Genomic DNA, 14,722 nt, shown 5'->3' with positions numbered 1-14,722 from the left:
GAAAAGACAAGGGCCTGGACAAGAAGCTGTGTTGCAGGCTCAGTTAGGAAGGGCCTGATCTTCCTGAGAGTTGTTGTACAGTGAAAACCTGCATGTTCATGGTCTTTGAAAGTCAGCTTTCATCATGTTTAAATCCATAGTTGTGTATTCAAGCTTTGATTTTTCTCCCAAAATCAGTGCAGAAAATGCAAATCCTTAAGGAATCATATCACACTCAAAGTCATAACCAGAAGATAAAATAATATCTATGACTGCCATCCTCCAGTGACAGCTGCAGAAAGTAATCAAGCCATAGAGTGAAGTTAGAAACTACATAAGGGGTGAAAATGTCAGTGTTAACCACAGGCTCGTAGAAGACACACGGCTAGTCTCCCCACCCACAGAGAGACAGCTGCTTGATGAGGAGGTCACTGGAACTCGGCTGCCCTTTATGCTCCGGGAAAAAGCTGGGCTGGTCATCTCAGAGATTAATACTGGGGAGAACTGCACACAGAGATCACTGACTGTCTGTCTGTTTCTCTCTCATGTTAACAACAGCACCATCACAACACACACACACACACACACACACACACACACACACACACACACACACACACACACACACACACACACACACACACACACACACACACACACACACACACACACACACACACACACACACACACAGCATCCTAAGCTGGCCTCTTCATTATTGCTTGGGCTTAATCCTCTTTTGCAACAGAGGGACAGATGAATGAATCCCAGTTCTCTACAGCACTGACATCTCATCGACCTCCTCTTTAAATGTCACAAAATTTTAAATCGATCTGTGTTGGCTATTAAATCTCCCTGTGGTCCTTAATTTCAGAAAAACCTGCCGATTTTTTTATCTTATGCAAAAAGCACATTTTCGTACCTCAGTTTGGGACAAATCGCTGGCAGTGCTCGGTTCTCTGACGGTGCAGCTCATCAATAGCCCAAAACATCACAAGTTATATAAAGCGCCAGACTGAAGACCATGTTCGTTGTCGGTTTACAATATTACAGTTTATACAGGAAACAAAATGACACTTATGCTCTAATGTCTTATTCTGAAGGGGACAATAAGAGAAAACTTTTTGTAGAGGGACGCAATATGCGGTTGTTGAGTACCTGCTATGCACAAGTAAAAACAATATTCGAACTTCACAAACTGATTTTCCTCTGACTGTAGTAGACACCAATGGAAAAACTGAATGAATAAAGGAAATTATTGAAAAAAAAAAAGTAGGGCTGTGAAAAGTTAACATGTTAAGTTATTCATTGAATGTTTAAATAAATAATTTTTAACATTTATCAAATTTAATATTAGAAATTCATTCATTATGCTTTCTAAAGACAGGCTGGAATCAAATTGGCTGTGAATCTACCTAAACAGGTAAACTAATCTCTTCATAAGTTTGATGTCGGTAAGATTTTCTGCAAAAGTCTGCAAAAATATTTGATCTCTTCAGTGTCACATGATCCTTCAGAGATCATTCTCATATGCTGATTTGCTGCTCAAAAAACAGTTCTTATTATCAATGTTGAAAACTGTTGTGCTGCGGAAATTATAAAAAAAATAAAAAAACAGGACTTTTTGATCCTTAGAGTAAAAACAGCATGTACAGTATTTTAAATCTAAATTGTTTGAAATAAATGTCTTTACTGTTACTTTTGATCAATTTAATGTGCCCAGGCTAAATAAAAGATATAAAATAAATCTTACTGATTCCAAATGTTAAAATAATCTAGTCATTAAGCTCTGGGTGAGTGTAAAGGGCAACATTAGAATCACAACCGGTACAGAAGGTGAGCTTACTCTCCACCGTATGCCTCTGAACCAACAGGCTCTCAAAAGCACAGATGAAAGGGTCTAAATAAAGAGGTCATTCATTATTCAACTCTGCTCCAAAGCAGTGTGACCCGGAGTGCCAAAGTGTGGAAATCTCTACTCCAACTATACCACAAAACATGCATGTTTCTCGTAGGTTATTCATGAATAAACAATGAACAAAGAACCTGGCTAAGACTTCTCAACTTGTACAATGCATTGATACTGTAATGGTCTTGTGGACGGACACTTTGTTTTACCTCACATATTCCATGTCACAAGCATTACAAGATTTTTTAACAAGCATTTTTTACCTTGTCCACTTTCGACCACTTGGGTAGTCGAAAACGCATTTGATCAAATTGTAGACTCAGTGTTAGGGCTGTGCGATATAGCTAAAAAAATTATCACAATATAATGTTTCATATCGTTCGGTATCGATAATTATTTACTTTTTTTATAACCTTTTTTTTTAAGACAAGTACAAAAGTTTGAATTTAAACCACTGTTTTTTTTTTTTTTTTATCCACATTATTAAGGCAAACAACAAATGATATTAGTTTTAGCAGTCAAAAATTAAATGTAAAATATCTTCTTTATGTCTTATATTAAGATTAAAAAAAGCAAGCGTTAAAGAAACTCTTGAACTTAAATAAAATGTTACAAAATGTGTGCAATGTAAATGTGTAAACGTAGAAGAATCAAGGTAGGTCTTGAAACTTTGAGGTAGGTCAACATCTGTAATAAGTAGGGGTGTAACGGTTCACAAAATTCACGGATCGATACGACACAGTGGTGTCACAGTTAGGTAAATTTTTCGATACAACAAAAAGAAAGAAATGCCAAAGAAATTGATTTAAAAAATATATAATTATTAAAAGAGAAATTATTTTAAATACGTTTAAAAAGAGTTTTCCCTACATCTTGAAACTTTTAGTTTTATAAATGGGGGTAATGTATTTGAAGGATGAACAAATAATGTTTTGCTCATCACATTACAAATAACATTTAAATATGATAATATTTGAGTTTTGAAGTGCTGGAAAAAGATGTGTGACGTACTTGAAAGCATTTTACTATTCCTGTCAAACTTCCATGGTTACAGTGAGTGTTACTACAGTAAAGCCATGGCCTATACAATGAATGTTGCTGATCTGTGGACTTAAAGCCTATAACTAGTTAATTCATGGCACAATGTTTCTCCTGGTTTCCACGTCAGCGCTGTTTGATCCGTTAATAACGGAGAAGTGTGAATGCTTCTCACTAGATGTTATTACTTCAGTGGCGAATTCAAATGCTTTCTTTACCGGATCTCTTAGAGCTGTGTAGTAACAGTGTCGCTTGATCAAGATCGGCTCGCGCTGTACTCACTGACATTGATGGTCCAAACTGATAAACGGTCCGTGAAGCACAAAATAACGCAGTTTCGTTCCGCTTTCATTGCGCTTGCCATTTGATGTTGGGCAAACGTTGTGGTGGTCGCGCATGCATTTGAATGAAAATATTGAGCGCCATATCGAACATTTTTCATATCGTTACCGACAATGGTGTACCGTCGATAAATACCGATACCGTTTTATCGCCCAGCCCTACTCAGTGTAGACGCTCATGTGTTCAAATGCGTTCGAAAAGCAACAAAAGACCACCTACTCTCCGCCTACTGACTTAATGCGTAAACATTATGGGGAGTGCGTTAGCCAGACGGGATTTAAACTTTGTTGGCTGGAGACCCAAGTTTGGTTTGAAGACGAAAAAACGTACCACGCACATTATTCTCTCACCATTCCTGATTTCTAACACACACTCACAGCTAGTGTTGTCAAAAGACCCGGTACTTCGGTACCAAGTCGGTACTATTTTTTTTTAAACGTCACGGTACCAGGTTTTCTCAAACCCGGTACTTGATGCGCGTGCATGCCCGAAGCGCGTGCAGTTGCGTCCTCTTCATAAAAGCGCTGATGGCGATCGGCGGTGCTGCTGCTGATGTGGTGCTGATGTTTTTGCGCGTGCAGATACGTTATTTCAAATGGCGCTCGTAATAGAAGCGGCGCGCTCGCTTTTCCATGTGCGTTCATGGATGCATAGCAACGACAGACGCCACGGGAGTACAAACGCTTGTGCGAACTGCGCTCTCCATGACGACGAGGAAGTGTGACATAGGCCTATTAATTGATTTCTAGCCCTTGCATTAGCTTTACTACTAGATATATTTATGGAGATGAGAAATAAAAAGCCGTCATTAATATCAGTCCGTCATAAAAGCAGTTCTAGTCTTATTCTTGGCTGGATAACTCTTAGCAGGTTTAAAAAGCCCTTTTAAAGTTAAATATGAATACAGTTTTGGATTAAATAAAAGTATAGTCAAGTCAGATAAAACATATTTTATCTCCTGTATAGTTTGGTAATGCTACAATAAGATACCATTCATTAACATCACTTAATGCGTTATCTAACATAACACATTGAGTGAACAATATATTTTTACAACATTAATTAATGTTTGTGAATGTTATTTAATACAAAACACTTGATTGGTCATGTTTGTTCACTTCATTCATTGTGCATTAAATAATGTTAACAGAAATAATGTTAACTTTTGATTTTAAAAATGTATTTTTAAATCAACCCCTAAAGGAGAATAATTGCGACAGTATATAACTATTGTTTTTTTTGTTAGGTCATTTTATCTAATGTTATCTAACAAATGGAATCGTATTGTAAAGTGTTTTTAATACTACAGTTTCCATCTTTGTGATATACACTTTAATATAATTATGTACATTTAATCTAAATTAAGCTTTGGTACCGAAATTGGTACCGAGAACCGTGGATTTTCACTGGTATCGGTACCGAATACTGAAATTTTGGTACCGTGACAACACTACTCACAGCGTTCGCCGTCGTCTTGTGGCTATCAGAGCAGAAACGAAAGTTGCTGCTCTCCGTGTGTTTTTTCTTCGTCTCCGGTCGTGTTCATATGTAAATTGCGCTAGCTTATTTTGTCCAGTAGATCAAAAGTTCTAGAAAAAAAACACAAAAACAAAACCATACATTTACCCGCCTATAGACCCACGCCTCGAAGAAATCAGGACAGAAGTGGTTAAAAGTGGACAAAGGAGACGGATTAAAACACCAGGTGTAAACAGGTATCCATCTCCCTCGTCTGCTTGTGATCCGATCGACCAAAACGCATCTTAATACCAGATATAAACAGGGCCGATAAGAGTGAGTACTCAGGGGGCCGGGTAGCAGTGATTTAAGCTCTAGAGAAACACAGAGATTGAGAGTGTTGAAAGGATTGTGTTTAATACCACTAATGCTTCAATTTCCACATCACCTTTTAGTGCTTTTATCGATCATATTGAAGAGAGTCAAGAGAAGAGTGAAAAAATAAGTACGAAAAAATATATTTATATAATTTACTCATATATTACTGCAAATACTATTAACTTCTGATGTTAGTGGTTCCTGGTCCAGGATCAATATGAATTTAGGACCCAGGACAGTGCTGATTTTCTGTGGTGGAAACTGCACCAGAAACGGATTTGGCTGACACAGATAAAATAGAAAATTATATTTTTCCATGTCCAGTATTCATTAATTTATTATTTCCAGTATTTATAGTTGTTCAGGTCTAGCAAGTGGTGTGATGCAATGATACATTAGTGTGATACAATGATAACATTGTAACACTCAAAGCAGTGTTCATGCAGAATTGATGGTACTTTTCACAAATGGATAACAAAATAAGATCTTAAGAAAGAAAAAACTGCAAATTTACAGTGTTTTCTAAATGCATGGTAATTAATCTTATTGTGAATCCATGCACACATTTTTTTTTATGTAATTTTTACTCAAAACACAATAACTCTGTATTTCTGTGGAATGCCAGACTTCTCCAATCATCTCATCCACATAAGCCACACCCCTTTTCTTCATCTGCCTCCATCCAATCAACAATTGATGAATTAAAATAAGTCCCCGTTTCACTCGGATGTACATCACAATATGGAAGAAAAGATCTGTCGTTATGAAGTGAGTCTGGAGTAAATGCATGTTATTAAATGTTGTCTGTTGTTGGACAAGAGGTTCATAAATGCTTATGTTTTGGAAAGATGTTTGACACGTGTTGTTTTTTTTCAAATGCACGTTATAAGTGACTCAAACTCAGTGCTTTCAGATGAAGTAGCGTTTACAGAGCCGTACATCAATGGCAAGCTGCGCATAAAAAAAATTAAATAAAAAAATCATCGCAGCCTTTGCGATTTTAAAATCGCGATAAGCCATCTCGATTTAAGTGCGATTCCATGTAAAGTGCGATTAATCGTTCAGCCCTACTTTTAACAGTTGAATATGTTGGGAAAGTCAAGACTCCTGATATGAGACACAAACATTTTGTTATTACTGACATTCGATGCATTTGAAACGCTTCTCAAACTTGTTGATCTTATGTTGGATAATACTTTAGGAAATTGAATTGTCTTCTACAAAAACATAGAATTTGTACATCATGTTCAGTAATGGACACCAAAGCGTATCATATTCATAGAAAGTACCATGATATCTATACAAAAAGTCTAGATACTGATATCACCTGGCTGAAATATCAAGACACGTGGAGAAAATCTGCCTTTAACAAAGAAAAGGGCCTGAGAGAAAATTTAAGTTATTAACCAGCCAATTTGATTCAGGGATAAAAATGGAACACGGCGACAGAGACAGAGAAAGAAAAGCAATTAAGATGACATGAATAAGAAGGAGTGAAGAGGAGTTCGAGAGAGAGGTAGAGAAAGAACGGGAGCGAGGGGGGGAGGGATGGAGCGGGGGATATACAGAGTGGAATGCCAGGGCTAATCCCCAGCTCCTGTGTGGTATTTTAACTGTTATTCTTTCCTCCTCGTTCCCCTGCCGCCATCACTCACTGCAGTGCAGCGAACAACCACACCATGTCTGGACAAACCTGAGGACAGGAGACGCAGTGGCCGACCCTGCTGGACACAGGGTCTTGGCGTCAGCAGGACGTCTGGCCTGACATTTGTCTCCTTGCAATAAACAGGATATTTAAAATGTTTAGAAATCACAAAACACTAAGGAAAAGTCAAGTGACGACCTTTGCTCTTAGACCAATAAAAATGCTAAATCCAAACTAAGTTAGTACATAAAAGTAGACAAGTAAAGCTTTAAAACATCCCACCTCAGTCCAAATATTTACTTTAAAGTAGGCATGAAATGAAGTTGCAGTCACCTTTTCTTCCCTATTGTGACGTACATCCAAGATAAACGCATTCTTGAAGAAATAAAATAATTTAGGGCGGGACTTGATTTTGTTTGTTTGCTATTGCTGATGTGATGAGAGTTGCGACAGGTTGTCCCGCCCTCGCGCCAGTAAACACGTCATCAGAGAAGAGATGTTACAAGATTATGAGGAAACATGAATTAAATTATGTGTGCGGATAAATCATTCATAATAAATACTGAAATATTCAATTAAAATTGTTTTGATATCATGATGACTAACATTTAAATGTCGGCGTGGCGTGGTGTGGGAATACAAGGCAGGAAAACGATTGAATCAGCTGAGAGAGTGATCGATCGGTCGCGAGGACGCTGTCTCTTGCAGACAAACCGGTCACTATGGATACCGCCCAACAGTGCACGAGTTGTGGTCTGACCTCTGCCTGCATGTGTCCCCTACAGCTGCAAAATGATACAACACAGCTGAAGCCCGTTGCTAAAAGAAGGCAACTGCGGTCGCGACAGGTGGGTTCATAGCACCCGGACAGAGACAGAATAAGTTTAACTGTCAACGAGCATTGTGCCTGTAGGAAAATCCATCTTAACATTGCCACTGGTGTGACCATCTTAGACCATCCTAAACCAGGTAACGTTAACAGTTCCGTGCTTAAATGGGATTCCAGCAGATAGGCCGTTCCTACAGTCATTAACCAGCAAAGTGCAAAACCAAATAAGCGCCAAACAATGGAAATGTCACTTTGGATTACATAAAATACTTCTGATCAAGTTACTAGAACCTGGGAATTGCTCTTGTGATTTGGGTCGCAAACGTATGGCTCAGTCCATTATACAGTTTAATTTTCAGTCAACAAAAGAAGCAAATCTCATCGAGCTCTATTTTTCTGCTACGGCCACAATTGCAAGCTAAAACAAACAAACAAACAAACAAACAAAGAGGCACAACATTTGGCATGGATTACCAGCTGGCAAACAATAACTAGCATTCGTCCACTGCCAACATAAATGTCAGGGGGTTACTTCGAGAATCCGGCAATTATTTAAAGATTTAAGGCTAGAAAGAAATGTGTATTTATATATAAAAACACAGCGAATGTTTGTTTCTCAGTTTCTACTCGGATGTTTCCATGGCAGCTGAATCTCAGTCCTCGTGCGAGAAGCGAGATTCCTGCGTTCGCAGAATCAGCGTAGTTTGAGGGAAAAATAACGGTCTTGGATAATTACGACGGAAAGATTGGGTTCCAGATGGAATATTTTAAAGGCATCCGAAATGTAATTGGCTACAGGGAAGTTTTAGAAACTTTTCGTGGCACAAACGCCGATGCATAGTGACGTTTTGAAGGACTGTCCGCGAGCCTGGACGGCATCATGTTCACGCGCTCAATAGTTTCCACGGACCGCTGGATTCCCCCAAACTTTGCCAAGGGCATGCGCTCTCACGACACAAGCAAATAAAGCATGATCAAACCTACCTGACAAAAATGACAGCATGAGCAGGACTCTAAAATTCAGTCCCGGATGAATCGGGTTATTCCTGAGATAATGGGCAGTCATTGTCAGCGCCATATCGCCGCCCGCGCTATCGCTTCTCTCGTTCTCCCCGAAACTCAGTCTGAAAGCTCCTCAGCAACAACTCCATAGGGAAAAGGCTGAGTCTGGACCGTACCACTCTGCCTCTCCGTTATGGGGGTGTGTGTCTCACCTGAAGCGCAGTCCATGCAAACCAGTATTTGCAGAACAAGATGTTGACTAAAGTGGATGGTCAAATAGGCTATAGCTGAAAGTATAGTATTTTTAATAGATTGTTCATATTCTAAAACAGTAACTGTTTTGTTTACCGAGATTTGTTAACACAAATTCTTGCACATTTATTATATTTGCAGTGTAGCAAAGCATGCATTTTCACGTTTTCACTGTTATAGCGCGACTTACTGTCCAATCGGAATGAAAAATGCATTCAAACACGTTGATAGACTTGGCAATGCATGAAATGAAATGTCACCCTCTTTTGTAAATACATTGAATTAATCTTATTGTGAGTGAACAATGTAACGTTAGCCATGTTTCATTGCTTGACCTCGTAATTTTTCGAAACTCGATTGTTCGGCGGTGAAACAACAGACTTCTCTCTGGTGACCTTGTGGATTAATTTACAGGACTGACTAGTTTACCACAAGACTAGTGATGTACACTAACAAAGAAAATGGGATCAATTTTGATTTCTTATCGAATTAAATTGTCCTCATATATTGCCAAAAGCCTTTGCCTGAATTCAGAATGGTGTAGGCCTACTAGCCTAACGTTACTATAGGCTACTCTACATGAGGATTCTAGTATGCTATGCTATTCCGAATTCAGCCTGTGTCAAATAGCAACCCGGTATCACGACAAGACGTGAAATAATCACGTTGGTCCCCTTTGGAAAACGTGTAGATGTCACAGTTTAACGCCCTCAAACGTGAATCTTACACGTCCTCAAACGTGAATCATACACGTTTGCCATTGAAGATATCTGTACAATTTCCTTACCATTTTATAGATTATAAATGTAAGATCCCTTCTACTCCCACACCTAAACATACCCATTTTATGAACAATATTAAAATGATAAAACGTATGGACAGATATGTGTATGAAAATTGCATTTTTATGAACAATATGGCATTAAAAGATAGTTTGAGCCACGAATCCTACCCCTAAACCTAACCATAACCATTTCTTAAAACTACCTAGGCAACAATTATAAAGAAAAACAACAGACAGACGAGTATAATCACAATAATTTATTTATCGTTCCTAATAACCATAATATACTAACCTTACAACACAACATCGATTCACAAAATACATCAATTTTATTAGCTTGATGTAATCCAAACCTTCAGAATCCATATATTATTTGCAAGAAAAAGATCCAAACTCAGCCCTTTATCCAGTAATCGTCATCTTGACCGTAAACGTCAAACCCCGCGCTTGTTATGAATTCAAATTCAAAAATTGCGCCCTCAAGGTTACTATGGTTACGGCAATATCAAACGCTCATTGGCTCTCGCCTCGCCTGCTTCGTCACAGATTACGTCATGCACATTCACATTTGAAATGAAGCGCGCAGCCCTCAGAGCGAACCGAACTACCGAACCGAAGACGGATTAACATTTTCATGGATTTGAATTAATAACTTAAATTCTGCTCTGTTACCTCATACAAAACCACTGCCAGAGAGGACTGCGACACATCGTCACGTGAACAACTTTTGGTACCGATTTTGACATTTTCTCAATAAATACATTATTGTGGATTATACTTGTCTGTCTGTTGTTTTTCTTTATAAATGTAGCCTACGTAACTTAGTTTTAAGAAATGGTTATGATTAGATTGGGGTAGGATTAGCAAACGTCCCGGGATAATGGTACGTGTAAGATTCACGTTTGAGGGTACGTGTAAGATTCACGTTTGAGGGTAACGTTACATGTGTATGATTCACGTTTGAGGACGTGTAAGATTCACGTTTGAGGGTACGTGTAAGATTCACGTTTGAGGGCGTTAAACTGTGACATCTACACGTTTTCCAAAGGGGACCAACGTGATTATTTCACGTCTTGTCGTGATACCGGGTTGCAAATAGACATACAATGCATATGAAAAAAAAAACAGTCATAGGCCTTACAATTATCACAATGGCTGCATCTGAAATCGCATAGGCTACTCGACTAGGAACATTTTGAATATGTAATTATCATCCTTTTGCTTACGTAGCCTACTGTGATTTCGGAAATACATCTTTTATCACATAGCCTACTCTTTTTCGCCTACTATATAGTAGGGAAGTAGGCTATGTGATTTTGTATGCAGCCATAGAGCCATTTTAAAGTGTATTTTTTGTTATAGCGCCACCAACTGGCCATGCTCCATCAAATTTGTAAAGTGTCTTTTCACTTTTCTGTTATAGCCTATGGTTATAGTCTACAAATCTAAAGGAATTTGGACTAATTTAATCGTAATTAAAGTCTTGTGTATTGTGAGTATAAAACAGAACATTAAAAGACAAATTGGGTTTCTATTTAATACTTTAATATTTATATTTAATACTTCGGTTAGGATCGTCATCTTATTTTCCCTCTTGTTGGTTCAGTCCCACAAATAGGCGCTAATTTTCTGTTAGCTTCAGGCTTAATCCCCGTACCCCCTGCTAATCCACTCAGACCCCCCGTCCCCCCAGTTTTCATCTCCAATCTGTGTTTTTCTTGCCTCAAAGCCACGAGAAAACCCCTCACCCCATTGCTACCTCTTGGTCTGAGTCTAATTGAGACATATATAAATTAACAAGCTAATCCTTCCAAACAACAAATGAACTGGGTGGCTAATAGCTCCACCCCATTTATGCCAGATCAGCAATTTGACGACTTTCTGTCTTGTCTCAATCCAACCAGGGTAAGCTTTAGCTCAACCATTTATTTGGATGGTAGCTGGAAAACAAAGAAAGAAGTGAAGTTATGCCACTCCTTTCCCCCCTACTGTTACTTTGATTTATTGGACAGAGATTTGTTTTTTTCTCTAGGGCATTGTTGATCACAGCATGCAAGAATATAACTCAAAAAGAGGTTGATCACGGAAAAAAATAATAATAAGAGAGAGTGCCTTTACAGTAGATTTCCCATTTATAGAGTTGTCTAAACGATTTCCCAGGAGTCGCAATGCACCATCAACAAAGTCAGCTCACTCTGTTACTGATATATCCTCCATGAAAACAGTACATCAAAGACAGAGATCCCCAGACTCTCCCACAACCTCTCTGAACGAAGCAGTGAGCCTCGTTCCTTGAGGATCTGTTTTTTTTGCATCATGAACCAAGAGACTCCTTCCATTCAGCTGTGTTTTTGTCCATCTGCACCCAGAGGGTTTGGTTTACAAAGAATCTGGCCCATCATCATCGTTCCTACAGCTAAACCCTACATCCCTTTTTGTTGTTTGTTGACACAGTTTATTCTAAGACAATCCATGAACCAGGCAATAAATCCTCTCTCTTACTTGTTAGACGCAGGTGAGTTTAGTTTTTTAATGTGAGGGATGCCTATTGGAAAATAATGTTCTGTTAAGACTCTGGAAATTTATGAACATCTTTAATGAATGTTTTCTTCATCTGCTGTAATGTGTGCCAGTGTTTCACCTTACTGTTTGGACTAGAATTATTCTAAAAGCAAATTTTCCTTCTAACTCATTCTTTCACCATTTGTTAATTTGGAAAAGGAGGAAAAACACCGAAGGAAAACTGGGCACACAGTCTCACCTGGCAGTGAGAGAGGGACTATTTATGAGGTACTCCAAGTGATAAAAAAAATCAAGAAGAACTTATTTACCGGGTGACTGACAACTTTATGATGATGAATAACTTAATTCTGATGTATATCCCACTGTTCTTTCTAATGTGTGACGGGATCGATAAAGTAAAAAAAAAATCTCTCTGTCTGGATGTTTGTCTCTGTATTAATGTGAAAATGTAGGATGAGCAAGGCAGGTTCTGACAATATAGAGTTTTTTTTTCTTTGGTCTAGTTTAAGTCTTGTGTTGTAGATTTATCTGTAATATATATGTGATAATATATATATATATATATATATATATATATATATATATATATATATATATATATATATATATATATATATATGAAGAGTTCAGATGCAAAAGCCTCTAAGTGCCATCTGAAATTTTCTTCTTGAATGATCATTTTTATCAAGCTTGTATATTTAAGTTCCGTAATTTCACTTAAATAGCAATGAAAATGACCTATTAATTGTCATTTAAGTGAAACTACTGAACTTAAATATACGAGCTTGATAAAAATGATCATTCAAGAAAAAAATTTCAGATGGCACTTAGAGGCTTTTGCATCTGAACTCTTCATATATATATGTGTGTGTGTGATTATAGCCTTATAAAAAAAAAATAAAAAAAAAGAATTAATGTACAGTATATTCATAACTTATTAAACTAAATTATTAATAAACTAAACAGAGTTATATGTATTTTTATATTTTATGACTTACAATTATAAGCTGGCTATAGCAGAGTATCACAAGATTAGGAATCATTTGATCTAATTTAGAGATATTGGTATTTGCAACACTTCTCATGACCTTTGACTTGACCTTTCTAGAAAAAAAATGTAAGCAGAAAAAAAACATCAGTGTCCTGGAAAAAATAGCCTAATTAAGAAATAAAAAAGTATCTATTTTACAGACATTTTCATTAGATAGCAACAAAAGCCTTTAAACTTGTTTCTGGGAAAGCTTCCCTCAAAGAAGTTTAGTGTCTCTAATGATGTGATGCCATGACAACATTCAAATGGTAATGTATCCTGAACTCAAGTGATAATCTAGTCCTCATCTTGCTCCAGAGGTTGTCCTGGAATCAGAACAAATGGACATACTTTTAAACACTTGAGATGTAATTGCTCAAACCTGTCCTTTCAAACTCTGTAAAGTGCATTGCCATTTATCAAGTATTACGTGCCTGAAAGATTTTTCTAAACACTTTAATGTTTAGTATATTTTACACCTTGAAAAATATATTTTTTCACCCTTGTGCTTTCTAAAACCGGGACGCACATTGAGGGTGTTGCCTGCTCCGGAATGTTGCATGAGTCCTCAAGGACCCTTAAAAGAGGAGGCTTGGTGCACTCTCCTTTGTGCCAACACGTCCTGACTTAACTCCCTCATTGCAGAACACTCTATAGTTTATTCAAGTAAATACACTACAGTATTTCATAAGCTGCAGTTTTAAACATTTCCTAGACAAGTAATTTAGAACAGCCCCGCTCGGAAAATAAATCATGTGCCTAATTTCATCATATAGCATGGCAGTAACCAGCACTTATGCATAGAAGAGTTGCAGGGAATGAAGGGTGTCTAATGCCGCCTGGGAGGACTGAGGAGCTGTTTATGCATTTGTTTTCATTCATGCTCTCAGTCTCATTTTTGTGTTCAACCTCATCACTCAAAGTGAAGTATTCTTTTTATTCTCATTCTTTTATTTTGGATTCAATAAACAAGTGTTTTACTTTATAAATACAGAGTGCAAGATCAAAAACTACATGTTTGCTGTCTGGACCGACTATGGGTTTTCCTTTGATTAGTCCAGCAAACCCCAAATTACTTCAGTCTTCAGTCAACACTGGCATGTTAGTGAAGTCCTGAAGTGGGATCCAGTGTCCAAATCCATGTAGTCATAGATGCATTTCCATTACAATGGTCGCAGAGGGCAGACTTTGATAGGATAAAACCAAACCAAGTTAAATAAACCGTGGCCGAGTTTACTTTGTCTATTTAGCAAGCTGTTTCCCATGAAGATGTCAGTCTTTGGAAGGAAGTGTTTTTGACTCTTCTATTGTCTTCATGTCACTTTGACCAATGTTTGGTAAAGAATACACTTATAAATACCACATTGTTTTTGATGCTGAAACCAGGCTTTGCCACATTGTCCAGAATAGCTAAACAAACATAATAATGCTTATTTTCAGGTCAGTTTTTTTTTTTTTTTTTTAAATACTTCATAATTGAGTTGGTCACATTTGATCTGTATTTGAAAAACTATTTATGAACTTTCACTTTTGGCCTTTCAGCATGTTTGTAA

General features: G+C 37.6%; 1 protein-coding gene across 2 annotated transcripts in view; it reads right to left on the bottom strand.

The window, feature by feature from the left end:
- nectin3b (nectin cell adhesion molecule 3b) overlaps positions 1 to 8,713 on the bottom strand; it is a 57,432-nt gene extending 48,719 nt beyond the window's left edge. For both annotated transcript variants that reach the window (XM_082142100.1, XM_082142099.1), the window contains exon 1: positions 8,563 to 8,713. In XM_082142100.1, coding sequence (XP_081998226.1) covers positions 8,563 to 8,656 — 94 coding nt within the window. In that variant the 5' untranslated portion in view covers positions 8,657 to 8,713. The remainder of the gene's footprint in view (positions 1 to 8,562) is intronic.
- Between the last annotated feature and the right edge of the window lie 6,009 nt (positions 8,714 to 14,722).

This window comes from Leuciscus leuciscus (genome assembly GCF_965113295.1).
Source record: "Leuciscus leuciscus genome assembly, chromosome: 16".
In the NCBI taxonomy this organism is placed as follows: Eukaryota; Metazoa; Chordata; class Actinopteri; order Cypriniformes; family Leuciscidae; genus Leuciscus; species Leuciscus leuciscus.
This window is presented reverse-complemented; position numbering and strand designations above follow the sequence as displayed.